The sequence below is a fragment of the Trachemys scripta genome, chromosome 24, assembly GCF_013100865.1.
Source record: "Trachemys scripta elegans isolate TJP31775 chromosome 24, CAS_Tse_1.0, whole genome shotgun sequence".
NCBI classification, from domain to species: domain Eukaryota; kingdom Metazoa; phylum Chordata; order Testudines; family Emydidae; genus Trachemys; species Trachemys scripta.
This window is the reverse complement of record NC_048321.1, coordinates 822867-849669: the sequence shown is the minus strand read 5'-3', so window position 1 is coordinate 849669 and position 26803 is coordinate 822867. Positions and strand designations below refer to the sequence as shown.

The window sequence follows — 26803 nt, the reverse complement described above, 5'->3', positions numbered from 1 at the left end:
GCCAATCTCTTTCAGTCAGTCCCCTCTCCTAAGGTCCGCTCTGCATTCCCCTGAGCCTCGGAGCCGACCACCTCCACGCCCGGGCCAGCGTGAAGCCAAGGATTTCGAGATGAACTTGTGTGGCAGCTGTCATGCCAGCGGCCCAGAAACCTTCCTTCGTGGTTTGTTTGACCTCTAGCGAACAGCTTCTCGGAGGCCTGGTAGCTAAACCAGGAGAGTCAGTCCCTGCTGTGTCCTGGCACGTGTCTCTCAAACGTTTGAGGTGCCACGCCCTGCAGGTGCCCAGTGCAAAGCTCCGATCTTGAGTCACGCACGCACATTCCTGGGGCCCACCCAGGGCTGGGTTCAGGCAGTCAGAGAAGTGGCCATATCTGAAGACCCCTCAGTTGGCTGGCCCCTGGCGCGGGGCGAGAAAGCTGGTGGCAGTCACGGAGCGTCCCGTCCCGCTGGACGGGCACACAAAGGCCGTGCTTGTGAGCGCCCATGAGTCACGGCGATCCTGCAGAGCAGTGTGACTGATTCATCGCGCAGACAAAGGCAGCAAGGAACAGGATCACCGGCCACCGACCCCTCGCAGTTGGGAGCAGAGAATTGGCTAATTGTTCCGGGCAGCGGGGCTGGTAATTAACTCACCCCAGAGTGTGCTGGCCGGACCCATCTGGATACCTGCAGCCGTTCTCCTCCTTCTCCCCTTGTAAACACAAGGCAGCAGGACCTGGGAGAGAGCGGGGGAAGGGGAGCCAGGACTCCTGGGTTCTATTCCCAGCTCTGTGAGGAGAGTGGCGTCTAGTGGTTAGAGGATGTGGGGCTGGAAACCAGGACTCCTGGGTTCTGTCCGAAGCTCTGGGAGGGGAGTGGGGTCTAGTGGTGGGAGTCAGGAAAGCGGTGAGTCAGGACTCCTGGACTGTAGCCCCAGGGCTGTGAGAAGAGTAGGGTTTAGTGGATAGAGGCAGGGGGAGGGTGGCTGGGAGCCAAGACTCCTGGGTTCTATTCCTAGTTCTGCTCCTTAACCAAGGCCTGGGCTAACTGGACCTCTCGCCGTGGGGCAGCGTGGCGAGGCGGGATACCGGGGTAGATGGGCCCATTGCTTTGATCCAGTGCAGAGTGGGTTACACAGCTGATAACTGGCCTACGGAGAGGAACAGAGGCAGGGAGCTGACTGCAGACAATCCCACACCATCATGCTGTGCCCATGGAGCAAGGAGAGGCTGGTAAGTCTCTGGGAACAGTGACCCCTACTGACCAGGTGGGGGGCTTACCTCGTGGTGGCACTTTAAAGGTGTCTGGGGCATCTGTATCTGAACACTGGCGTTTTACCGCCCTCTGCTGACTGGGGTAAGCACCTAGGCTTGGCATGCAAATAAAATCAGGGCTGCAAACTCCTGCAGCACAGCGCCCCCTAGTGTTATGTCCGGGCATTGGGGCCAGCCCTGACTGCCAGGGGCGAGCACCCCCATCCTGTCCTGCTCCCTGCACCATAGCGCCCCCTAGGGCATTGGGGACAGCCCTGATTGCCAGGGGAGAGCACCCCCACCCCATCCCACTCCCTGCGGCACAGCGCCCCCTAGTGCACACCTAGCCAAGCTGCTGGTCAATATGTTTATTCCCCAGCCCCTCGAGCCGATGTCAGCTGCAGCCCCCTCAAGCCATGATGGCTCCTGGCTTCCTGCGGCAGGATTGCAGGATGCTGAGGAAGAGGAGGAAGATGAGGAAGATGGCCAGCCCCACCACCAGGGACTCGATGGCTGAGTAGGCGCGGGTCAGCTCCGGGGCGGGGGCCAGCACCCTAGGCGGGGTGACCAGGAACCGGCCCACCAGCCGGCCGCCCACGTAGCACTGGTAATAGCCGGCATCGGTGCCGTTCCAGGAGGAAAGCAGCAGGGTCCCGCCGCCGGTCGCCTTGTCCAGGACGATGGAGCCGTTGCGTTGATGAAGGTCCAGCCAGGTCAGGGCGATGGGGCCTTCCTGCCAGTACACGGGGCTGGGAGCAGACAGAGAGAGGTTAGCAGAGCCGGGCGTGGGCCTTGCACATGCTCACTGGGGTGCCAGGACTCCTGGGTTCTCTCCCCAGCTCTGGGAGGGGAGTGGTGTCTAGAGGTTAGAGCTGGGGGGCTGAGAGTAAAGCATTACCCTTCTGGGGGGCACCAGCTCCGCTCTAGAGCGGGGAACTGGCTGGCTCAAGGGCGGGGAATGGGACCCCTCTAAGGGGTGCTGGCTGGAATGAGTTCACCCGGTCTCTGTCCATTTCAGCTGGCACTAATCAGCCCCCTTGCTCTCATCACCAGAGGCCGAAGGCTGGCTATCCATGGAGCCTGATCTCCCTTAGAGGGAGACCCTGGGGGTGGGGGTGTCTGGGGTGCTGGGCTGGGGGGGCTAAATTGGTCCAGGTGGCCGGGACTAGGATGGCGGGAATCTCTCCCTCCCTCTGTGCTTATCTCTGGAATTAACAGGCAGCAAAAATGTCAGAGTCAGCGTCTGAGATGTGTCTGGCCCACAAGATATTACCATCCCCACAACAGCAAATGCCAACCTCACCAGAGCCTTAAGCACAGGCTGGGGCTAGAGTGGGATCAGATTTGCCAGTGAGACGTCTGCAGCCGGTAGCTAAACTCATCTGCACTGATGTGTTATGAACATACACAGCTAGGCAGGGCTGGAGCGGGGATGCCACCAAAACAGGCCTCATGCAGGATTTTGTGCATGATTTGAACCCTAGTGCTTGAGTTACAGGAGAAGCATGGTTAGCTGATAGCAGTAGTAGGTTATTCTCCAATGCATCAGCCACAAGAGGGCGACCTGGCATTCACTTTTAATGAAGTGTTCGGTCGAAAAACTGCGAGATTGCCTTAAAAATGGTGAGATCAGCTTCAAAAACTCTTTGGTTTAAAAAATGGCGAGATTGGCTTTAAAAAAAGTCTGAGGCTGGCTAAAAAACTGTGAGAGCAGCTTCCAAAAATCATAAGGTTAAAGAAATGATCAGTGTCAGGTTGGTTTTCTTTGGCCCTCTGATGTTGGAGGTGGGAGGAGTCACATTTCCAAGGTTTTCTCTGTAGCCATGAAGACTAGTCATGTTTTTTCCGCGAAGGCTGAGAGGCTCTAGAACTAACATGATTCCAGCAGTTGAGGGCTTTAGGAAAATCATGTCACAGGAAAATCATGAGAGCTGGCACCACTGGATGCTACCAGAAAATAGCGCATGGGGAATGAATTAAGAAGGTGTGATCTTCCTGTCGGGATCTGGGATGAAGTTAGTGGATGGGTCAGAAGCCCCCAGAGGTGGAATTTGTATCCCCTGAGCAGGACTAGACGCCTGGGTTCATAGCCAGTATCTCTTGTATTAAAGTGTGCTGGGGTTTTAAAAGACCATACACAGTCCGGGACTTGATGTTACACTTTGCTAAAGATGGCATTGACATCAGCACTGATTACGAGGGGAGAGCGCCCCCACCCCACCCCCTGCAGCACTGCGCTCCCTAAGGCTATGCTGGGGCATCGGGACCAGCCCTGACTGCCAGGGGAGAGCCCCCACCCTGCTCCCTGTGGCACAGCGCCCCCTAGTGCCATGCTGGGGCATCGGGGTAGCCCTGACTGCCAGGGGAGAGTGCCCCTACCCTTCTCCCTGTGGCACAGCGCCCCCTAATGCCGGGCTGGGACTTCTTTGTTCCAGGCACTGTCTCCTGATCCCACAGCTCAGTTTCGACCAGGGTGAAAGTTCAGTGCGGTGGTAAATTATTAACCCGGCCCCTGTTCCCAACACCCACACAGGAACCAACACAATGCAAACGAGCTGGGCCCGAGTTACTTCTGACTCCTTCCAGTCTACCCCCGTTCCCTCCCGGGGGCCCCTCCAGCTTCACCTCACCAAGGAGTCTGGATTTATCCCCGTACATTAGGGCCGGATTCTGCAACAGACCTGAGCTCCTGGCTAGGGGACAGATTTTTAGAGATGGGGGGGGGGATATTGCTCTAGATACGCCGCCCATGGGTCTGATCTGGGGTGGGGTGGGAATACCAGCTGAGGTGGGACCATGGCTCTGATCTGGCGTGGGGTGGGAATAGCAGCTGAGGTGGGACCATGGCTCAGATCTGGGGTGGGGTGGGAATAGCAGCTGAGGTGGGACCATGGCTCTGATCTGGGGTGGGGTGGGAATAGCAGCTGAGGTGGGACCATGGGTCTGATCTGGGGTGGGGTGGGAATAACAGCTGAGGTGGGACCATGGCTCTGATCTGGGGTGGGGTGGGAATAGCAGCTGAGGTGGGACCATGGGTCTGATCTGGGGTGGGGTGGGAATACCAGCTGAGGTGAGACCATGGCTCTGACTTGGGGTAGCAAGGAGGGGACCTGATACCAGGGAAGATGGGCCCAGGGGTCTGATCCAGGGATGGAGGGTGGGGATACATAGCTGCATGGGCCCCTGGGTCTCCCCAGCATGGCATGGCTCCTTGTACCTGTATATGGAGGCTGTTGGGCACCTCAGTCTGGCGCTGGCGTGGGGCAGGGCTCGGTAGTGGGTGATGACAAGGAGGGGGGCCTTGCCCCATTCATCCCGGCTGGGGGTGTAGGCCCTGTCACATGGCACCTCACAGCTCTCCACCCGCAGTTCCGGCCCCCGCTGGGGCAGCCCTCGCCCAGCCAGCCCGCATGGCAGGGGCCCCTGGGGGCGCGATGCCAGCCGGGCGTAGCAGAACCCCACCCGCTTCCTCTCGCCGGGGCCGCCACAGCGGTCGCAGGGCTGCCAGCGCGCCCAGGCGGTGAACAGCTGCCCCCGTGTCCCGCCGGCCAGCTCCACGGTGGTGTTAGCCAGGGCGGCCTCTCCCAGGCTGGCGTGGCTGATGTGGAGGCGCCCGGCATCTTGGAAATCCACCTCGTAGTAGGCCAGCATGGCGTCGCCGCGGCGGCAGGTGTAGATGCCCGAGTCTTCCACGCTGGGATCCAAAATCCGCAAGTCGCCCCGGAGCAGCCGGGTTTTCAAGCGCAGCTGCCACAGCTTGGCGCGAGTGGGGATGAGTGCCAAGGGGTGCCCGGTGCGGATGAAGGTGGCCGGCCGCTCCCTGGGCCGGGAGGGATCCACATACTGCCAAGAGACCGGGCCCTGGTGAGGGGCGCCTGGGCACCTCAGGGTCACAGGGTTGTCTGAGATCAAGGCCAGGGTGCATGGGCGGCCCGGGAGGCAGGGCTCTGGCAGGGAGACGCCTTGGGATGGGTCGCCATTGGCCACGGCAGAGATCAAGGCAAAGAGAAAGCTGAGGGCCACTGCTCGGGGGCACATGGCTGGCTGGGGTGTGCCCAGAGGCTGGAGCAGGAGGCAACGGCTTGCTGACCTCATTGTGATGTCATCAGTCTGAGAGTGAGGTCATAATTGCCCTAGCGCAGCAGGGGCCAGTTGGGGAGCCCCAGGGAGAGCTGGATTCTCAGCTCCCTGAGGACAATGGTTTTGAGAATCCTTGGGAAAGGTTTTGGGAACCATTTTATTGAGGGGAGTAAAGTTTTCAAAAACTTTTCACAGAGAAAACTAAGGTCCCAATCCTACAAACACAGATGCATGTGCTTGCAGCGGAATTACTTCACTCCCCCTGGGAACTCACTTGGCTATGTCTACACAGCCCTTTTGTCAATAAAACTTGTGTCAGTCAGGGGTGTGAAAAAAACATCTCCCTGACCGACAGAAGTTTTACCGATGTAAAGTGCTGGTGTGTACAGCACTTTCGGCGGGAGACGCTCGCCCGCCAACAACACTACCGCCCCTCGTTGGGGGTGGTTTTATTTTGTCACAAAGAGCGGAGTGGCTACACTGAGTACCTTACAGCAGCAGTGTAGACATAGCCTTAAAGTAGGCACATGTTTAACAGGAGCAGGACTGAAGCCCTAAGACCCTCCTCCCCTGTCGCCCATTCCCAGATTCTGGGAAACAAAGGCTAAGGATGCCCAGAGCGTGTGGATGCATGTTGTCACTTATACTTACATTGAAAGCTCTTTGCAACAGGGACTGTCTTTCTGTCCAGTGTTTGTATGTCACCTAACACATTGGGATCCTGGTCCGTGACTAGGGCACTTAGGTGTTACATCGATCTAAATAAATAATAATTAATACGCATTTTTTTTAAATTGGAAGGGGGAAAAGTTTTGGAAACTTTTATTGTGCCGAGAGTAAAGTTTTAAAAACTTTTTTTCCATAGGAAAAGTGTTTTAAACTCTTTTTGGGAGGTAGAAAAAAAATTTTGAAACTGTTTTTTGGAGGGGGAAATGTTTTTGAAATTTTTGTGGTAGGAGAAAAAGTTTCAGAGATTCTTGGAAGGGTAAAGGGTTTTCAAAACTCGGAGTAAAGTGTCAGAAACTTTTTTAAATAGGAAAAGTTTCTGAAACTCTTTTTAGAGGCAAAAAGTGTTTGAAGTTTTCTTTTGGAGAGGGAAAAATGTTTCAAAACTTGTGTTGAGCAGGGAGGAAAGTTTCAGACACTGTTTGCAAAAAATGTTTTCAAAATCATTTGTTGGCAGTGGAAAAAGTTTCAGAAACTTTTCTGGAAGGGGAAAAAGTTTTTAAAGTTTCCGCTTCCCCCTCCAAAAAAGTTTCTAAAACTTTTCATTCACAATTTTGTTTTCTTCCTTTTAAAGTCTTTAAAACTTGTTGGACGGTGTCTGTTAGATCAAGATGGCTTTAGGCCTGAGGCCAATGGTAAAACTCCACTTTGATCCCAGGGCTACTGGCCCTGTAAGAAAGAGAAACAACACACACACTTTGCCCGGCTGCACCTGGGACAGTCCATTTCCCAATTATGTGAGGGGTGCTATATTTATTGTGAGTCAGAACTTCCCTCCTCCCAACTCCTTTAAAAAGCTACTTTGGTTTATCCCACTCCTTTCTCTAGGGTGTGCCCCTGGGCCAGTCCATTTTCATAAAGGGGGGAATGTTATATTCATCCTTCCCCCTTTTTAAAGTTACTTTGGCTTCTCCCACAACTTAGTCTAGGGTGTGTCCCTGGGCCAATTCATTGGCATAGGGGGGAGGGCAAACCAACCAAGTTCTCTCGCAATTTCAACCTACAAATTGGTTTGCCCCAAGTACCCTCCTATGGGTACCTGGGCCGGACCATTTTCAACCCCGGTGGGGGGGGTCAGGGAGACAGGTGAGGTGTTGGTTTATTTTAAACCCCAGCTTTAAAGAGGAAGGGGGGAAGCCCCTGATTCAAAAACACGATGGACTCAGAGTTGACAGCCCACGCCTGAAGGGCTGCTGAGCAAGAGGGAAGTATTTCTCTTCTTCCCCCCCCACCTCCCGTGAGGAATTGGTACGTCCCGCCCCTTGGGCGAGGCTGCAGCACCTGAGCTGGAGACAGACGCGCGGAGCGAGCGGGCGAATCAATCGGGAGTCGGACGCGACCGAATCAAGCGGGCAGCGCCCCTCCCCCCTCCCCCCTCGGCCAGAGCCCGACGCAGGCGAATCAATCCGGCCGCCGGCTCCGTGTTGCTTGGGGGAGGCGGGGATGGAGACCCGGGGAGCCCAGCCGGCTCTGCGGACTCTGTTGTGGCTCCTGGTCGGCGCGTGGGTCTCAGGTAACCGCCCCGCCCGGAGAGTGAGCGGCGGCGGCAGCGTTATACCCCTCCGCCCTCGCCCCTCCACCCTCCTCTGAGGAGGGAGTTGCGTGCTGCGGGGTCTCCTGCCCCGAGCTGCAGGGGGGGTGGGAAGGGAGAAACTCGACGGCTGATTGGAGGAGAGAGTTGTGAGGGGGGGGGGATTAGCTCCGCCCAGCTGTGGCTCCCTCGGGGAGGGGGCTGCTGTGCCCCCATGGGGGCTGGGGGGTTGGAGTGGGTCCCTGAGCTCCCCCCCCATCTGGGTGTGCTCTTAGCCTTACTAGTTGGAGTGGGGGAGTCTCTGGGCTGCTCCCCTAGTGGGTGTGGGGCAGGGTTAGCGTGGGTCCCTGGGCTGCCCCTTGCCTGAGACCCCACTAGTGGGCATGGGGGGGTTGACATAGGGGTCCCCTTGAGCTACTGGGGCAGTTCAGGGCCCAGTTTGTGGGTCCCAGGTAGTGGGGTGGGGGCATCTCAGGGGTAGGATTGGGGGTCCCAGGTAGAGGGGTGGGGCAGCTCAGGGGTAGGGTTGGGGGTCCCAGGTAGAGGGGTGGGGGAGTGGGATCAGAGAGACTGCATGTGTCCTTTCACTCCCCCCAATTCTGTCTAATCAGCCTGCTCTCTCTCTGCTGTGTGTGTGTGTGTTTAACTTTTCCCTCCAAGGTAAACAGGTAGCCCAAGAAGCTGCCAAATATAACTCCCTCCTTAGCCCTCACCTTTCCCACAACCCTGGGTTTCATGCCCGCTGGCCTGTTCTGCTTCCCACGCCAAGTGAGGTAACGGCGGGGTGTCCTGTGTCACCCACATATAGCTCTCTCTAGCGTGGGGCGCACCCCAATGCAGAGACGCAGGTGTGGCCTCCTTCCTGGAAGGGCGGGCAGCTGCCCTGTCCTGGTGAGCTCACGTCTGTCGAAACTCCTGGCTGGGTGATGTGCCTTGAGGGAGGGGCTTTCTGTTACCCTTAGCCCTGCGGGGTGGCATGAACGCAGGGTGCTGGGAAAGCACCCTGATCTCTCAGCAAAAGATAGATAGATATAGCTGAGATCTCTGGGCAGGATCCCCCCCATTTGCCTGGGGTGTGGACCCCAGTGTCCTGGCCCTGTTCCCTGTGTAATTGGTGACCTGGCTTTCCTCCTGCCCTTTAATTGGAATGCATGCCATACTGTGCACGGAGAACATTGTTGGTGTTGTGACCTGGAAAGTGTTGGGGCCGGTGATGGTGTGGGTGGTTTTAAAATGGCTGCTGTGGGGTCACAGTAGAGGAAGCTGCATTTCCTCATTGAGGGCATGAGATCTGTTAAATCTAAAGAGTCCTAACTCTGTCTCCTGTGTTCTAGCCCTGGGTTTGGGAGGGGAGTTGGGTCTAGAGGTTAGAGCAGGGCAGCTGGGAGCCAGGACTCCTGGTGTCTATCCCCAGCTCTGGGAGGGGAGTGGGGTCTGGCAGGTTAGAGAGAGAGGAATTGGGGGCCAGGACTCCTGAGTTCTAGTCCCAGTTCTGACACCCACCTCTAGGATATCCCGGTTGTTCTTAGACATGAAGCGGTGTGGGTTAGTAACTGGTGACTTGGAAAAGCATCAGGCGTTTCTGTTTTGAATACAGTGAGGTCAGGGATTATTGGGCTATCAAGGGGTGGGTGTCTCACAGAATGACTCATGGGCCAGTGGAAGTGATGGTGATCCGAGTGATGATGAGTTAGCCCTGAGATGGCTCTGTTCCTGATTTGTCCTGTAATAGTGTCACTTGACACCTCCTATGCTTGACTCTTCAATGGCTGTTTACCCTCAAATGGGGGCGGACAGAGAAGTTAATCTGGTCATGTTTGAGTCAACCACTGTCATGGAAATCTGACTTCTAGAGTGACAAGAATGTGGTTTAGTAATTAGAGTGGGGGCTGGGAGTCAGGATGCCTGGGTTCTGTTCCCACTTCTGGGAGGGGAATGGTGTCTAGTGGTTAGCAGGAGTGGCTGGAAGGCAGGACTCCTGGGTTCTTTTCTGGCTCTGTCATTCACTTGCCTGGGGCACATCCCTTACCCCATATGTGACTCTCTTTGGCCAATCTGACCTGACCTCCCAGCTGATCCTGCCCTTTCCCTGTTCTAGGTCCTGCCCATGGGATGCAAGTCACGGTGCTGAACCCTTTCAATGTGGTGATCCTCTTCCAGCCTGTTACCCTGCAGTGCAACTATCAGACCTCAGCCACCCAGCCGCCCATCGTCACCTGGAAGTATAAGTCGTACTGCCGGAGCCGCCTGGCCGATGCCTTCAGCCCTAGCAGTCAGGAGAACCAGATCAACAACCAGCTGCAGCAGAACAATCCCGGCTACAACCCCTATGTGGAGTGCCAGGACAGCACTCGCACCGTGCGGGTGGTGGCTACCAAGCAGGGCAACGCCGTGACACTGGGGGACTTTTATCAGGGGCGTCGGATCACTATCACCAACAGTAAGTTCCCGGGAAGGATGGAGGGTTTTTTACTGATCACTTATTAGCTAGATTATAGTAGCATGCCAGGGGGGCATTGTGCGAGGTGGAGGGCTTATGAGGTATAGTATGGTAATACACTGGGTGCCAGGAACTACAGCACTGGGGATTCTGCACCACTGTGCATGTGCAGAATTTGTGTCCCCTGCAGATTTCTTTGCTTCCCCGCAGAAAAATGCCCTTCTGATGGGGAAGGAAAGGGAAGCCACAAGAGTGTTCATATGACCCTCCCCAGCAGTATATTTTGGGTGCCCATGGCAGCTGGCAGAGAGGTAAATCACTGTGGCACAGGGGATGGGACTGGGGAAGACCCGGCTAGTGGCTCCTTTTCTGCACTGGACTCAGCTCCTAGGCCTGGCTGGGCTGGGGATGACAGGACTTCCTCTTTCCCTGCACTGCATTTGGGACTGTCAGACCCACCCCCAGATTTCTCCTCTGGCTGTAGGAAGCTCTGCAAACTTCTCCCCCACTCCCGCGCTTCTGGCACCCATCACTCCTCAGCTGCAGGGGGAAGGATCTCTGTACAGGGAGCTGCTCCACCGTCCGCCCAGACCCTCCTGCTGAGCCCCCCACTCCCGCTGCTCCTGGACCCCCCCAACGAGCCGCACTCACCCGCATCCCCACCCTACCAAGTCCCAACCCGCTGCATCTGGATCCCTGCCCCTCTCCCCCAGCATCTGAACCCCCCCACTGAGCTCCCCACATCCAGACCCCCGTCAAGCTCTCAATCTGACACCCAGACCCCCTGCTGAGCTCTATCCCCTCCCCGCTGAGCCCCAACCACTTTCACCTGGACTGCCCTGCAGAGTCAGATTACCATGGCACCCAGACCCCACAACAAGCCCCTGTGTATCCAGATCCCCCTGCACCCACATTGCTCGACACCTGGATCCCCCCACACATGGATCCTGCCTTGCTGAGCCTGCCTGCCCACACCTGGTGCACCTGGCATGAAAGGCCAGGGCCCTGGGGTGTTTCTGGGGCAGGCCCGGTCCTTGCGCTGTGTCAGGGTTGGGTGCAGCCTCACCATTGATTCTGTCTGTGTCCCAGAGGGGAGCAGCACACTCGCACCTCTGTGCAGCCAGTGGCCTCTGCTCCCCAATGTCATGCTGGAGCCGCCACATTTATTTGACAAATAAAATTTTCAGAATTTTTAATTTTTTGGTGCAAAAAGCCCTCAGGAGTAACTGCCAGGTAGAGAGCTTGTTGTGTTGGTCATTTATTAGGTGTTTCATGATACACCTAATAAGTGAGTTGGGGGCTATTACGGTAGCGCTCAGGGGACTTCTATGAGTGGTGTCCGATCACCATCACCCTCAGTATGTATGGGGCAGAGGAACTGCTGTGTGTTTGCTTATTAGGTGCATTCTGGTGGGGCCTAGAGATCCCCCAACTGAGATGGGGATAACAGGAGGCGGGGGGCAGAGCGTTTGCACTGCTTGCTTATTAGGTGTTTTATGGTAGCAGCCAGAGAAATGGGGGCAGTTCCCGCCCCAGCTGAGATTGTGCAGTACCTGGCACTACAGCCCCAGACCCACAGTGAGAGACAGTCCCTGCCCCACAGATACCGAGCGGCGATTATCATCCCCATTTTATAATTGGGGAAACTAAGGCACAGAGCGCTGTAGTAATATGCCCAAGCTCAGGGTGCCTCTGGCAAAGCCCCAAGCTGAACTCATATCTGAGTCCCATTTCCGTGTCTTAACTACAAGCCCGGATAATTCCTGTTCATGCCCGTGGCGTATTGGTTTCCAGAAGGATGGAACTAATACAGCAGTGGCTTTGAAACTGAAGTGGGAGCGCTGAAAAGAAAGGGCTGCCAGTAAGTTATTGGAAGAGAGTTCTCCACCTTGGATATGCAGCCACCTCTGGGGTGGAATGCTGCAACTCCTTAATAGCCCTTTGGTGTCACTCACCCGGTGCTGAAATGCAGCTACCTCTGGGATTTGACAAAACAATATTTAACAGTGGACAATAACAGAAGAGAGTTCAGGGCAGGTAGCAAGGAATGCTGTGTATGACAAGAAGCAGGTGGAGAAGTTGAGAGAGGCAGAATTGAGCTCCCTATAATAGCGGGAGCATTGTGGCCAAACTCCAACAATACCAGGGGATCTTTAACCGTTGTGCAAACTGTCACAGCCGCTGTTACACATTTCACCGTGCTGGGGCATTTAGGCCAGCGCTGACTGAGGGGAGAGCGCCATCACCCAGCTCTTTGCAGCATAGCGCTGCTGGGGCATTGGGTTAGAGTGCGGGTGCTGAGTCCCCCATCTGTGACTAGAACTCCTGGGTCCAGTTCCAGCTCTAACCACTCATAGCCCTGCATGACCCACCCCTGGGTATCAGAACAGCGGTATCTGGTTAAGGTTAAGCTGAGTGCTCTCGTGTCAGATGCTCTGAGCTCCATTAGGAAGGGGAGAGGGACGCTATCCTGTGGTTAAGGCACAGACTAGGATCCTGGGTTCAATTCCCAGTTCTGCGCTGGACTCATATGACCTTGGAAAAGTCATTTCCCCTCTGCCTCAGTTTCTCCATCTGGGGATAATAAACCTGCCTTTGTGTAGTTTTATTGGAAGCCTTTTGGGGTGGAGACTGTCTTGTTGTGTGTCTGGGCAGCGCCCAGCATGATGGGGCCCAGATCTCAGCTGGGGCAGGGACTGTCTCTTGCTGTGTGTCTGAGCAGCGCCTGGCATGATGGGGGCTGTATCTCAGCTGGGGCAGGGACTGCATCTCAGCAGTGCCTGGCATGATGGGGCCCGGATCTCGGCTGGCTCTACTCCAAGACAAATATTTTCAGGTTCTACTGCATTTGCTTTAGTTTCACAATGTAAATCAACCACATTGTATTACAGTGGGTCAAAAGTCCACAGCAAAACTCTTTGCCCTGTGATCATGTGTCTAAAACCAACTGGAGCTGTGCTTCAACTGTTTCCAGCCAAACTCTGTTAAATTATCACGCCTTTTCTTTTTGTGTTGTCTTACCCGGAGGCGTTTCTGTGATAACAGCAGCTTTGTCGTAACCTGACCCAACTGGTGCGTGATTCATGCAGCAAAAATCTTCCGTTTCTAATACTCATCTAGAGTCTTGCACTTTATAAACTGTGGTTCACTTCCCCCTACCAAAATGCAGCCAGCGCAGGGGCGGAACACGGCAACTGGCTAACAGCACTACCCAACAGTTAAATCGTAATCCTAATTACAGCTGATCACAATTCTAATGATTCCCTTACATAACACTTTCCATTCTTGCAGTGCTCTGGAAAGGTTTAATTACTGTTTGGGACAGGAAGTGTGAGAGAGTCTAATTGAAACTGTGGCTGAAGATGCAGGTCAGCAGAATTGAACCAATTAGCTCAGGACTCTAGTGATGTCCTAGTTAGGCTGATAGGTGTTGTGGCTGGATTTTATGATGTGTTTGATGTCACAGATCCCAGATTTCAGCATCACTCTGTCAATTGGAGCAGCGGGGAACACTGCTTGTTTATGAAGTGTAAAAAGCTTGCGGGCATTGGGGAGAGCAATACTGGAAGGCTGCGTCCAGCTCTGGGGTGTGCTTTTTATGAAGGATGTTGGGAAAAACTTTGGAGGGTGTAGAGAAGAGCTGTGAAAACAATCCAAGGGCTGGAGAAAAGGCCTGACAGTGAGAGAGTGTGAACGTTTGATCCGTTTAGTTTGTCCAAAAAAAGATAGCGGGTGATTTGATCTTTTCTTCATGGGGAGAAAATCCCAGGTACTAATGAGCTCTTCAGTCAAGTGGAGAATGGTAGAACAAGAACAAACATATGGAAGTTAAAACTAGACACACTTCAACTAGAAAGAAAGTACTTTAACAGCCAGGGTGATTAACCGTTATGACTTCCCCAGGGAAGTGGTGGATTGTCCATCTCTTGGGGTCGTTCAATCCAGACTGGAGGCTTTTCTGGAAGATGGTTTTGTCCAACGCAATCCGTGGGTAATGGGGTGAAAGTCCCTGGCCTGTTATACAGGAGGCCAGATGAGAGGAGACGTCCAGCCAAAGTACAAGATGATCTAATGGGCGTGCAGCAAAATCCTAGAGCAAGTTTGTCGAAACGGACTCAAGGTTCAGGTCCTAAATCCAACAATGTACAAGATCTTGGGCACAGAGAGGTGGCTGAGGTCACACAGCAGGTCACTGGCAAGAACCGCGGTGTCCTGACCCCCGGTCTAGCGCGCTATCCACTACACCACACAGCCAGGCTAAGTTCTCTCTAAGCCATGTGGCCACGCAACAGGCTATCAAGGGCTGCTCAGGGGCAAGAGGTGCCTCACCCCCAGCGACCAGTGAGAGGCGCCTCTGCCCCGGCCCCGCTGTGGCGAGAGGGGGCTGGGGGGAGTCTGTGTTATCTGTCTCTGTCTTTCTCTCAGCCCCGAGGCAGCCTGGACCCCAAACCCCTCATCCTTGGCCCCACCCCAGAGCCCACACCCCCTGCCAGAACCTGCACCCCGACCCTCTGCCCTAGCCCTGAGCCTCCTTCTGTACCCCAAACCCCTCACCCCACGACCTGCACCCCCAGCCAGAGCCTTCACACCCCTGCACCCCAACCCTCTGCCCTAGCCCTGAGCCCCCTCCTGCACTCCGAGCCCCTCAGCCCCACCCCCACCACACACCACCTCCATATTGGTGCACATAACAAAATTCATTCCGCATGTAAAAAATTAGAGGGAATATTGTACATTGGGCTGAAATTTTCAGAAGCAACTAGTGACTTGGGTGGGACTCACAGAGACCTGACTTCTTTCTTTTTGGGGGATTTGGGGCTCAGCACATTCTGAAAATCCAGAGCCAGAATCACTAGCCACTTCGAAAAAATCTTGTCCCAAAGCTGCCCAGGCCAGGATTCTGGACACCTGGATTCCAGTCTCAGCTCTGCCACTGGGTTGCTGAGATCAAAAGGGCTTGTTCTCTAGCTCCCTGCTACTCCAGCCTGTTCCCGTAGCAGGGCAGGGTGGCTTGCGTGCATACTTGAGGGTTTAGTGTTCGTTTCAGTTTTCAAAGCCCTCAATTGGTGGAAGTGCCATTGTTTGAGATTAGCAAGCGGGGGCTGCAGCTGTTGAACCCAGCGGGGAGTATTCCGCTTTTAGTTTCTCTGCATAACTTGGTCCCACCGGCCCTGGATAATTCCTAGATCTCCCCTCTCTTCCCCCCACACCACAGAGGCCAGCAGGGACCATCCAGTCTGCCTTCCTGCACAGCCCAGGCCAGAGAGCCTCCCCCAGCCTCATTATTGTTGCTGTTTCTCTAAACGCTGTCCAGTTGGCTGGTATCTTAACAATAATGTGAAGTCCTGACTCCCAGCCTCCCCAAGTCTAACCCAGTAGACCCCACTCCCCTCCCAAAGCTGGGGATAGAACCCAAGAGTCCTGGCTCTGTGCTCTAGCCACTGGACACCACTGCCTTTGCCTAGACTACGCTGAAAGGGCTTGTTGGTGCACTGGCTTACCTGCTTGGAGACCCCTCCTGCATGTTAGCCTGTGACCCCGAATCTCCCACCCTGGCTGTGGTGTCTCCAGCTTTGCCTTCCTCTGTCTCCCCCACAGATGCCGACCTCAGCATCGACCAGACAGCCTGGGGCGACAGTGGCGTGTACTACTGCACCGTCACCTCTTCACAAGACCTGCAGGGCAACAACGAGGCCTACGCTGAGCTCATCGTGCTGGGTAAGTGGCCAGGACGGGGACACAGACAGGTGAGGAGCGGGATGTTCTGATGGGCTGGGGAGGTGCTGTCAGAGCCAGGATGCCAGGCTAGACGGGGCCTGTAGGTCTGATCGGGGTGGCTGGTAAGGGGCAGGATGCCAGGCTAGATGGGCCCAGGGGACTGATCTGGGAAGGAGGTGGGATACCAGGCAGGATGGGCTCACCCCTCTGCTCCAGGGCAGCAGGGATCGGAGACTGGCACATGGGGTTGGGCAGGGGCAGATATTGGGCTAGACAGGCAGCTACTTCCCTTTCCACACGTAGCTGGTAAACTGGTGCGTGCCATTCTCTGCCCAGTGCCCAACTTCCCGAAGGTGGCTTTTGGAGCGGAGTAACAGCAACACCAATCGGAGGCATCAACAGCATTTTGGGCTAGGAAGAGGTTAACCAGAAAGGGGAAGCAGTGACTCTTGCAGCCCGCTCAGGGCAGTGCTGTCCTACCCACACACAGCTCCTGCCTCCCTTCCTCATCCCCAGGGTCTTTCCGATTTTGCCTCATGGCATCTTCCTCATGGACCCTTTCCTCTCCACGCTGCTTCGCAAAGGGGAATTTCAGCCTCCCAGTCAGGTAAATAGCAGAGAGGACAGGAGTTAATACAAAGGGACTTAGGGAGCAGAAACTAAGGAGGCCGTCCAACAAAGTCCCTTTGTATTAACTTCTGTCCTCTGCGCTGTTTTCAATGAACTCCTTCCCATTCAGTGTCGTCTGTGAGCTGGCGTGTCTGTCCAGCACGGCTGGCCTAGCTTCCTAAAGAGCACTCACTTCAGTATTCGACTGGGGCACTGCATGGACACATAGCTAGAGCCAGTCCCTGCCCCAGCTGAGATTGGGGCCCCGTTGCATTGGGCACTGCACGGACAGAGACAGTCCTTGGCCCCAGCTGCAATCGGGTCCCAGTTATGCCAGGCGCTGCCCACACAGCGAGAGACAGTCCCTGCCCCAAAGAGTTTGCAACTAGACAAAGGATGGAAGGGGGTGCTGGCTGATGCATGCAGGCCAAGTGACTTGGCCATTCCACGCAGTAGGTCATTGGCAGGGGTGGGAATAGTACCCAGGTGTCCTGACTCCCAGTCACAGTGCTAACCATCATGCAGCACTACCTAGCAACACTCGCAGCTGGCATAAGGTGTGACTTTCCACGCTCCCCTCCCCCCAAATCTCCTGAAACGTCTCTTCTTCCCTGCTGCCCGTCTCATAAATGTACTGTCTCCCTCCTGGCTTGGTTGCTAACAGGAGGCATGGGAGTTAGAATCTAGCTTCCCTGCTGGAGCTAGAAGGGTTTATGTATTCTGCAGTGGGTTTTATCCCAGGTTCTGAAAGGGATATGGACTCTAGTGCATTAAAGCAGGGGGCTAGGAGCCAGGACTCCTGGGGTCTATCTCTGGGGAGTGGGATCTAGTGGGTTAGAGCAGGGGATTGGGAGCCAGGACTCCTGGGGTCTATGCCTGGTTTGGGGAGGGAAATGAAGTCTAATAGATTTGGGATTGGAAGCCAGGACTCCTGGGTTCTGTCCCAGCTTTGTGAGGGGAGTGGGGTCTAATGGGTTAAAGGAGGGGAGCGCCCGGGAAACAAGACTCCTTCGTTCTATTCCTGGCTGTTCCAGTTTGTTGTTCATGGGAATCAGGTGCTTTTTGCTGCTGATCGTGCTCTTATCCTCAAATGTCCTGCCTGTTTCACCGTTCTGAGAGCAGCCCTCTGGGCACTGGAACTCCATGACCTAATAGTAATTAGCCCGGTATGATTTTGATCCTGTTGCGCTTCCCCGTGGTTATGTCATTGATACCAATGTGTCACTCCCATGAGCAGTGCCACAGCTCCCTGCCACTAGGGCACAGCAACGGAGGCTGTGCTGCACAGCTCATCTGTGGAGACCTGGTGGGCGGGGACTGGGAGTCAGGACTCCTGGGTTGTATCTCATCAGGCATATGTAAAATGGAAATGCAGCAATGCAAAAGAGCTCCGTTTGGGTGTAAAATTGCCATGTCTGGAGATGCTTTTCTGCTGCCCTTACTGAGCAGCCTCCATCCTGGGGGCCTCCCTCAGGACAGCTGTGCCTGGGGAGCCCTGATCCGAAAGGAGTGGTCTTCTGTAATCTCCCATCACGCACTGCAGTGGCCTGACTGCCCCGAATTCTCTTATCCCAGAGCCCACCTGCCCCAGCACTCTCGTGCTCACGGGTTGGGCCATTGTGGGGAGAAGAGGTGTCCTGGCTGGATGGCGGCTCAGGTGCAGGAGAGAGGTGGACTCCTTCGCCTACCACCCCACCCAGAGCCACCATGGCATAACAGGAGGAGGTGGCCTGCTTGGAAGGGAGAGGGGGTGCTGGCTAGATTGGAGACAGAGACCCTAGGAGACACAGGGAGAGGGGAGCAGGAGAGAGACTAGTTGGCGTTGTTGGGAGCCTGGAGGCTGAGGTCAGAGAGAGGCGTTTGGAGGAGGAGGGAGTTGTCTGGTGCTCGGGTTAATGTGCCTTTGGTCCAAACTGTCATGGATCCTGTTACGGAGCTCCCGGAGAACATAGTGGATCTACAGCCAAATGCATTTTGGATTCAGCTGCAGGGTTCTGGAGAGCAGGGCCATGTGGATCTGTGGCCAAACCCACCCTGGCTTTGGTTGTGCTGGAGTATGTAGCATCTGGCTCCACTTCAGTCCTGCAGGATACGCGAGACTGTCCGGCCGGCTGCACGAAATCTTGCTGGGGCAGGAGTCAGACGCTGCAGCCATGAAGTTTGGAAGTGTGGCTTGAGGATTTGTTGCTAGATAAGTGGGAAAAGAGGAGTTCAGTCTCTCCTCCATTCTGGGCACAAAATGCCCACGTGGCAGGGCCCAATCAGTGACGATCTTCCTCGCTCGCAGGGTTACCCAGCTGTAGCTACGGCCCAAATCTTTTTTTCTTTTCCTGTGTGAGTGACGTCTCTCAAGCACCAAACACTCGGATGCCAGTTTGAATGCCCACCTGGGCCCGTTCACTGCTTACTATCCCCACCTCCACCCTTATAGCACAAATTGCTTGCCTTTACGGCGTTCGCCTATATCTCTAGTAACTGTCTCTCTCTCTGTCCCGTAGGCAAATCATCCGAAGTCTCAGAGCTTTTGCCAGGCTTTCAGATAGGGCACATGGAAGGTACTTGCCTACTTGCCTTGCTAGATTTTTGGGAGGGTGGGCGGGTGTGATTATGCCACCACTTAGCTTTTATTTACTCTTAGATCATGACTGAGGCAGAGCTAGTAGGACGTGAGCTGGTGAGAGGAGAGAAATAACTAAAGGGGCTTTAATTTGCTCTTTGGGAGAGTCTTTGTTCCATGGCTGTACAGCGCCTGGCGCAATGGGGTCCTGGTCCGAGAGTAGGGTTCCTCACTACTACCATAATACACTGAAGAGCGATAAAAATGTCCAGGCTCAGCATGGGGTGCTGAGCTGTGCCTAGGCGCTATCATATTACTAATCAATTTCTAGGTAATAGCCAGTTCTGATTCTGTCCCGCAGAAGGCGACAGTGCTGTGATCGCCCTGTGAAATTCTTTGATAGCGCTGGTGGAAACGCATTTCCTGCAGAACGGAAATGGCGATGTTCCGAATTCGGGGTGGGATCTTGACAGGCTCCAATCTCCCCAAGTTGGGGGCGGAATGCTGAAAATACTGTATTTGTTTCAGCATTTAGATTTCATTTGGTTGGGGGCTGGAGGCTTATAACACACTACAAGTCTGAACAGCAGTACTTCACACACAATCGGTATCTTCCTGTGAAACGCTTTGATTTCATCAACATGACGTTTTCTGATGGAAAACTGTCCTGATGGAATATTTCTGACCTGGCTTTACTCCTTAGTGCAAGGATCAAAGGGGCCAGACTCAAGGTGACAGTCCCTCCAGAGCCTGAACTCTGCATCTCCTGGTGTGTTCATGTTTGAGTTTTTTAGATTGTGCCCTCCTTGTGGTAGGGCACAGGGCAGAGTTGAGCATGTACCCTGCCTCCCAGCCCAGACCCTACTTCCCTTCCAGAGCCAGGAATAGAACCCAGGAGTCCTAGCTCCTAACCCCCCTGCTCTAACCCACTTGACCCCACTCCCCTTCCAGACTACAAGATATAGCTCTGATGGAGGGGGTCAGACAGACCATGGTGGTGATCTGCTTGTCTGGCCTCCATCACTGTCACATTGAAGATTGTGAGATGCTTAGATATATTTATCCTCATGCCATTTCAGAGATTCCCTCCACCTCCCCATGCCAGGGACTCTGTGCCCCCCGTGATTGCCCTCCGCCCCCATGCTAGGAGCTAGGTGTGTACCCAAGCAATCTATCTGGGAGACTAGTAATGCAGGACATCTATATGTTAAACTGCATCTGGACGCTGAGCTGGGGGCAGGGGAGTTATGCCTGAAGGTGTTAATGGCACCAGAAACTGATTCCTTCATTTCTAGACAATTGCAGTGCTGCTTGAAGCTGTATCTTTGCTAATCAGATGCTGGGGCCTCTGTCCTCCATTTTCCCTCTTCTGGACTTCTGATTTCTCCCCAAAATCAGTAGAGTTCTGCCCATGGATGTCTAGAATATTCCCTGGAGTTTTGGAGTGGATTGCATGCAGCGTTCACACTTTTCTGTGTTAGACAAATGCCATCAATAGAACTGGGTGTTTTCCACTAGGCCAGGCTGCCTGCCAGCTGGGCTGCTTTGTTTCCCATGGGGCCTCCTGTAAATCAGCCCCTCTTAGGGTGTCTTGAACCCAAAGCCCCAGGTCAAACCTTGGCCTTGGTGTGTGCCTCAGTTTCCCCAGGGCAGGGAGGCCCTGACGCCGATCTGCTGGGTGGGTTCTGTTAGCAACTGGGTCCATAACAAGAATCCTCTTCACAGACTGGCTCTTCGTCATCCTGGTGGTGTTGGGATTCCTTCTCATCCTCCTCCTCTTCGGCATCTGCTGGTGCCAGTGCTGCCCCCACACCTGCTGCTGCTATGTCCGGTGCCCCTGCTGCCCTGAGAAGTGCTGCTGCCCAGAAGCTCGTGAGTTCTCTCCTCTGTCTCATGCTGCCCGGGAAACTTACAAAAGGAGCGGGGACTGGGAGCCAGGACTCCTGGGTTCTATCTGCAGCTCTGGGAGGGGAGTGGGGTCTAGTGGATAGAGCGGGGGGGAAGGGTGGGGGGAGCAAAACTCCTGGGTTCTCTCCCTGGTGCTGGGAGGCGGTTTGGGGAAGTCCTGCAATGGGAGCTATTTCTGCTGATCTGCATGTTCCGATTCCACAAACTCCCCGTTTTCTCTTTTCAGTCTATGCCGCTGGAAAAGCTGCCACTGCCGGCGTCCCCAGCATTTATGCGCCGAGTGTCGGTGCCCCCAGTATCTACTCCCACCCAAACCCCATGAAGCTAGGTCCTCCCGCCACCACGATCCCCATGGGCCCCATGTCGCCCATGTACAACGGCTATGGGGCGGAGTACGACAGAGCCAGCTCCGGTAACTTTGCGTTCTGTGTCAATTCTGTGCTGCCACCATAGTAACGATCTGTGCTGGAGTCAGTGACCCCAGCTGGGGATCCGCCAATCGGCTGTAGCACCACTGGAGTCAATGGGTCAGATCCCCCCACTGGTGACAATTGGCTGTAGCACCACTGGAGTCAATGCTGATTTACGTCACCCCTGGCTACGCGGAGGGTAGGATGTAAGCTGGATAGCAGCATGCTCTCAGTCCTAGTTAGAGTTACGGTGCTCAGCCGACTCTCATTTTGGGGGGCAGGGACTGTCTCGCTGTGTGTGGGCAGCACCCGGCACAATGGGTTCTACCAGATTATAAATAATAGGTTTCCTGATCTCGTGGTAGAACTATGGGCCCTGATCCTGCAAACCTGGAGCGCTGGGACTTGCAGGACAGTGGCGCATAGATGGGGAAATCACGGCACCGAGCAGCAAGGCTGAAGCTGCTGATGTCCTTAATCTCTCTTGATTTCCTTGTAGTTGGCGGGAACAGCTCCCAGGTGCCCCTGCTCCGGGATACGGATAGTGGTGGGAACTCAGGTAAGGAGAAGCCAGGCTGTGAAGCAGAGACTTGGTAGATGACAGTACAGCAGTGGGAGCTGGTGATGTGATACTGCTGCCCCCTGCTGGATGGTGTTGGCATTGCTCACCCGTGGCTCATAGTGTCCCCTTCAGCTCAGGCTGCCACGGTTATAGCCCCTTCATGGCCTGAGCCATGCTGCTAAGCAGAGTCAGACCTGGACAGGGGTAGGATGGGAGACTTATGTTGTAGGGAGTTGTCAGAGGGGCGCCCTTGCCTTTTGCAATCAGGGGCAGTGCTAGGGGGTGCTCTCCCCTTGCAGTCAGTGCTGGCCCCAGTGCCCCAGCGTGGTGGTAGAGGGTGCTATGCGGAGAGGTGCTCACCAATCATCATAAAGATTGCTTAGCGTGTTGATTCTTAAAGGTCTGTAAGTGCCTCATACACACAATGGCCAAATCCCACATTGGACAATTCCATTCCACCCCCATTCATTTGGATCTGAGATTCTCCTTCGCTTGCTGTTGTGCAACGTTATGTGCAGCTGTTCCCCAACTGTCCCTTCCCAGAGGTGGCTGCATCTCAGGCATTGCTATTAAGCTGTATCTAGCTGCCTTGCCTCAGAGGTGGCTGCATCTCACTGGTTGTGCCTGCCCCTTCCAGACAGGATTGGCACTAAGGGGGTCTCTAACTCACTCCCCTCTCCGGCTCCCTCTCTCCCCAGCAGTGCGGAGCGGATACCGGATCCAGGCTAACCAGCAGGACGACTCCATGCGGGTCCTTTATTACATGGAGAAGGAGCTGGCCAATTTCGACCCTACGCGGCCGGGCCAGGCCAATGGCAAGCTGGAGAAAGGTGAGTTGCCTCCTGGCTGTAGATTCCTCTTCTCCTTCCACCCAGCAAGAAACCCAGGGGATGCAAAGAGCTCCCTGCAGCACCGCACCCCCTAGCGCCATGCTTGGGCATCGGGACCAGCCCTGTCAGGGGAGAGTGTGTTGTACTTAAAGTACTGCACAGGATCTTTTCAGGGGGAATAAGGCAGAACGCCACATTTATTAGTAATACATGTATTCATTAACACTGTATTATATGCATATAATATATTACACTTACACTCACACACAAACCCATTCCGTCTTGTTGTTACCAATTAGTTGCTCCCCTTAACTTCACTGGCCAGGTGAGTTAGATGGGGGAGGGGGTGGAGCCGGGCTTCTGCCGATCCGGATCGATGCTCCCATGTTGACAAGACGAGACCCCGGGGTCCTCTGCAAGACACCTAACTTTTATAGCAGCTTTTCTCTTATGCAAATCTATACCAGATTCAAACTCTGTGTCTGTGTCCATTGGTCCTTTGTGCTGCTTTCTTTTGAGTGTTGTCCCAATGCTGCAAAGAGGGTGTTTTCAAAAGAAGGTGCTTGCTTCTAACCCCCGAGGCCGTCAGTATGTCTGCTTGTTTTTAATGAGCCCACTTGACACGTTTTATTGTCCTTGGGTCTGGCTCCCAGCCCCTCTCCAACAGTTGAGGCTGTCTGGAGGTGCTGCCTTCCACGCCTTCCTCATTTACACCTCATTCATTCAACAGGGCAATTGATTAAGAGTGTGGTGGGGGGGAAGAGCTCTTGTTCTACTGGTAGCAAAAAGAAGAACAGGAGTACTTGTGGCACCTTAGAGACTAACAAATTTATTAGAGCATAAGCTTTCTTGGACTACAGCCCACTTCTTCGGATCCGAAGAAGTGGGCTGTAGTCCAAGAAAGCTTATGCTCTAATAAATTTGTTAGTCTCTAAGGTGCCACAAGTACTCCTGTTCNGGCACCTTAGAGACTAACAAATTTATTAGAGCATAAGCTTTCTTGGACTACAGCCCACTTCTTCGGATCCGAAGAAGTGGGCTGTAGTCCAAGAAAGCTTATGCTCTAATAAATTTGTTAGTCTCTAAGGTGCCACAAGTACTCCTGTTCTTCTTTTTGCTACCAGTAGAACAACACGGCTGTTACTCTGAAACTTGCTAGCAAAAAGAAATTTTTCTTCTATCTTATTCTATCCTTAGGGGCTATAATATTCTACCAAGGGCAATGCAAAGTTTCTAAATGAGGCTTTGATACAAAGTTCCATGAAAACAGAGGTCACACGTGGGTAGACCCACCACAAGGTTATATGAAGAGGCACAATGTAAAGTCATATGAAAATTATCAGATTTATATCTACAAGTGCCCCCATGCTGCTCCAAGCAGCACAGCCCACCCTAGCGCTGCCCTGGGGCATCGGGGCAAGTCCTGTCAGGGGAGAGTGCCCCCATGCTGCTCCAAGCAACACAGCGCCCCCTAGCACTGCCCTGGGGCATCGGGGCCAGCCCTGACTGCTGGGGAGAGCACAGAGGCCTATTTAACCCTTTTCTCTTCCCTCCCAGCCTCAGTGATGAGTGAGATCAGCTCCCTCCACGAAGACGACCGGCGCCAGGAGCTGCGCCAGGGGCTGGGGCGGCTGCGGAGCCGGCCCATGTCACCCATCAGCGACGTGGGGGAGGGGGACAGTGGGCGGGGCAGCGAGACCCGGCGCCTCGTCCCCCCTCCCCGGCGGGGCGAGCGCTATGAGGAGGAGCACTACGCCCGGCGGCCCCGCTCCCACTCTGTGGATGACCTGGACCGCGACTGGTCCCCGCAGCCTGAGGGACGGGGTAGGGGGCGGGGCAGGCCGCGTCGGGACAGCTCCCCCGACTGGCGGGAGGAGGAGTACTACGGCCAGCGGCGCAGCCGCAGCAGGGACGACCTGCGAGAGCTGGATAGGGGCCACTACGACGGGCGGCTCCTGCAGGAGGCGCTGCGCAAGAAGGGGCGGGCCGGCAGCCGCCAGGACCTGGACGGGGACAGCGGGTCCAGCGCACGATCAGGGCACAGGAGGGACCGGGATGAAGATGGCTTCCCCCCACCGCCGCCACCCTACACAGAAACAGAGTCGGTCTCCTCCCGGGGCAAGAACGACCGCAAGCTCCGACGGGTAAGTGGATGGGATGCAGCCCCCTGCCCCTCTAGGGGGCGCCAGCTGCCATCACACTCCACAGTGTGCCACTGGCTCAGGGTGGGGGCGTGGCAGTAAGTGGGACATGGGGCCTTTCTCTTCTAGGGGGCGCTAAGTTGCAAACCCAGGTCAGGAATGGCAGCAGCACAGCTGTTGCTCGCAGAATTAGCTGTGATCTAGGTTCGTTGTTCCTCCACGTAAGGGTCTTGGGCAGGATGTGTGGGGCAGGAAGCCTTTAACTGCCGGAGGATAAAGCTCTGCTCGGGATAGAAGAGGGGCAGGCGGATGTACACGGGCCCACATAACTGAGAGCACAAGACTCCAAAACTCCTCCAAGCCAACCTGCGGCTCAAGGCTCTGCTGTCCTGTTCCTCTTTGACTCTGCCTTCCTCAGAAAGCCCTCGTGGCTGGCTGGCTGGTTGATGAATTGGCTAGTGAACAGGTGATGTGGCTGCCTGTTAGGGCTTCATCACAAGCCTCCTATTGTTTGGTGTGGGGAGATATATATATATATATATATAGCAGTTTTCTTGTACTCATGGCTGGGGAAAGAGGGCTGGGGAGGCATTTCCCCTCACACCCCTCAAATCTTGGGGCATGTGCTGATTTTCTCTGTAAAACACAACCCTTTTGAGACTCTGGAACTAAATGACAAAATAAGCACCCAACATGATTTTTATTTTTTCATTCATTCATTCGCACTCCTGGCCCATGGTGTCTGCACCTGTTGGTGAAGGAGGCAAGCCACACACACACACACACACACACACACACACACACACACACACACAGCTCAACAGGTGGTGTGCTCTGAGTCTCACTGGAAGGCATTGCACCTCTGTGGGGGCCTGTGGCCTGGAGACGGGGCCCTCTCTTTGCTGATCCTGCTGCATCTGTTTCCCTTCCAGAACCATGACCTCAGCAGAGAGAGCTTGGTGGTTTAAACGCAGCCCGCTTTCCTTCCCGATCACTTCCCAGAAGCATCACCAGTGCGGGAGATGGAGGCCGTGGATCTGAGACGGTCATGTCTTTCCTTGGAGGGCACACAGGACACTGGCTGGCCTGTTGCCACAAGGTTCGGCACCGCAATTGAGGCCTCATCTACCTGATGCTTTTATTATCAATTCGATCAATGTGTAGCCTGAGATTTTTCAAGTCAGGCAAGGGACAGGGGCTCCTGATTGCCACGGAAAAGCAGGGCATTACTGGGGGAATCTGGAGCCCTTGTGGGGGAGGAGGATGTCTCTAAATTTTAGCCTTAATTTTAATATACTATTTGAGATATTTGGACCAGCTCCTCAACTGGTATAAATTGATCTCAGTTGAGTGACGTGTGCTTGACACCAGCTGGAGAACTGGCCTATTATTTTGGCCCCAATTCCCAGCTGGTCCATAAAACTGTAAATTTTGTTTCCCTGGATATTTTTAAATATTTTGACGCTTTTAAGACTAACTTTTTTCAAAGCTGTCTTAAAATTACATGTTTTTTAGCAGAGTTGTGGAATCCCAGATGCTGTACATACTTTTGCAAAAAGCTGGGCTGGTTTTTTATCAGTAGGTTTGTGAGATTTTTTTCTGATTGTTGTAGAAAATAAATTCATCTAAAAAATGTTTGTGTGTGGGGGCGGGGGGGGGGATTAGGGGAATGGGACATGGGGCCTTTCCCCTCTAGGGGGCGCTGGCTCCAATCTGGTCCCAGGGTTTGGGGACTGGCTGGTTTGGGGAGAGGGGGGCAGAATGGGATCTGGGCTTTTCTGTCTAGGGGGCAACAGAGCCAGCCACACTGAGGGGCTACAGACCCCAACATTGTGACTGAAGCTACCGTGATCCAGTGGGTGGGGATAGAATTGCATCAGCTATTGGCACCTGCAGCCCCGAGGCAGAGAGTTGGATTGGCCCCAGACACGGAGCCCAGCCTACCCCACCTCAGGTTGCTCCAGCGTGAGGCTGGGGCAACTGGTGGGTTGAAGGGGGCATGTGCAATTCTGTCCTCTACAGGACGGGATCAGAACTGCTTGTTTGAGGGGGGGGGGGG

At 54.6% G+C, this 26803-nt stretch overlaps 2 protein-coding genes across 6 annotated transcripts; one reads left to right on the top strand and one right to left on the bottom strand.

Moving 5' to 3' along the window:
• Positions 1–1595: 1595 nt before the first annotated feature.
• Positions 1596–7458, bottom strand: FAM187B (family with sequence similarity 187 member B). The gene is made up of 4 exons (XM_034756600.1): positions 7320–7458; positions 5964–6070; positions 4450–5075; positions 1596–1981 (listed from the first exon to the last, which is right to left on the bottom strand). The coding sequence occupies exons 3-4, from the start codon at positions 4881–4883 to the stop codon at positions 1642–1644; spliced, it is 774 nt and encodes a 257-aa protein (XP_034612491.1). The 5' UTR covers positions 4884–5075; positions 5964–6070; positions 7320–7458; the 3' UTR covers positions 1596–1641.
• Positions 7026–26379, top strand: LSR (lipolysis stimulated lipoprotein receptor). Of its 5 annotated transcripts, none has more exons than XM_034756596.1 (10): positions 7026–7551; positions 9668–10009; positions 15608–15727; positions 18835–18891; positions 20619–20765; positions 21028–21213; positions 21711–21770; positions 22475–22603; positions 24161–24747; positions 25677–26379. In XM_034756596.1, exons 1-10 carry the CDS (start codon positions 7482–7484, stop codon positions 25710–25712), a joined length of 1734 nt encoding a protein of 577 aa, XP_034612487.1. In that variant the 5' UTR covers positions 7026–7481; the 3' UTR covers positions 25713–26379. The 5 variants fall into 5 exon arrangements, with proteins under 5 accessions (XP_034612487.1, XP_034612490.1, XP_034612486.1 ...); XM_034756595.1 differs by having other exon boundaries at positions 7028–7551; positions 22472–22603; XM_034756599.1 differs by lacking the exon at positions 21711–21770 and having other exon boundaries at positions 22472–22603.
• Positions 26380–26803: the final 424 nt, after the last annotated feature.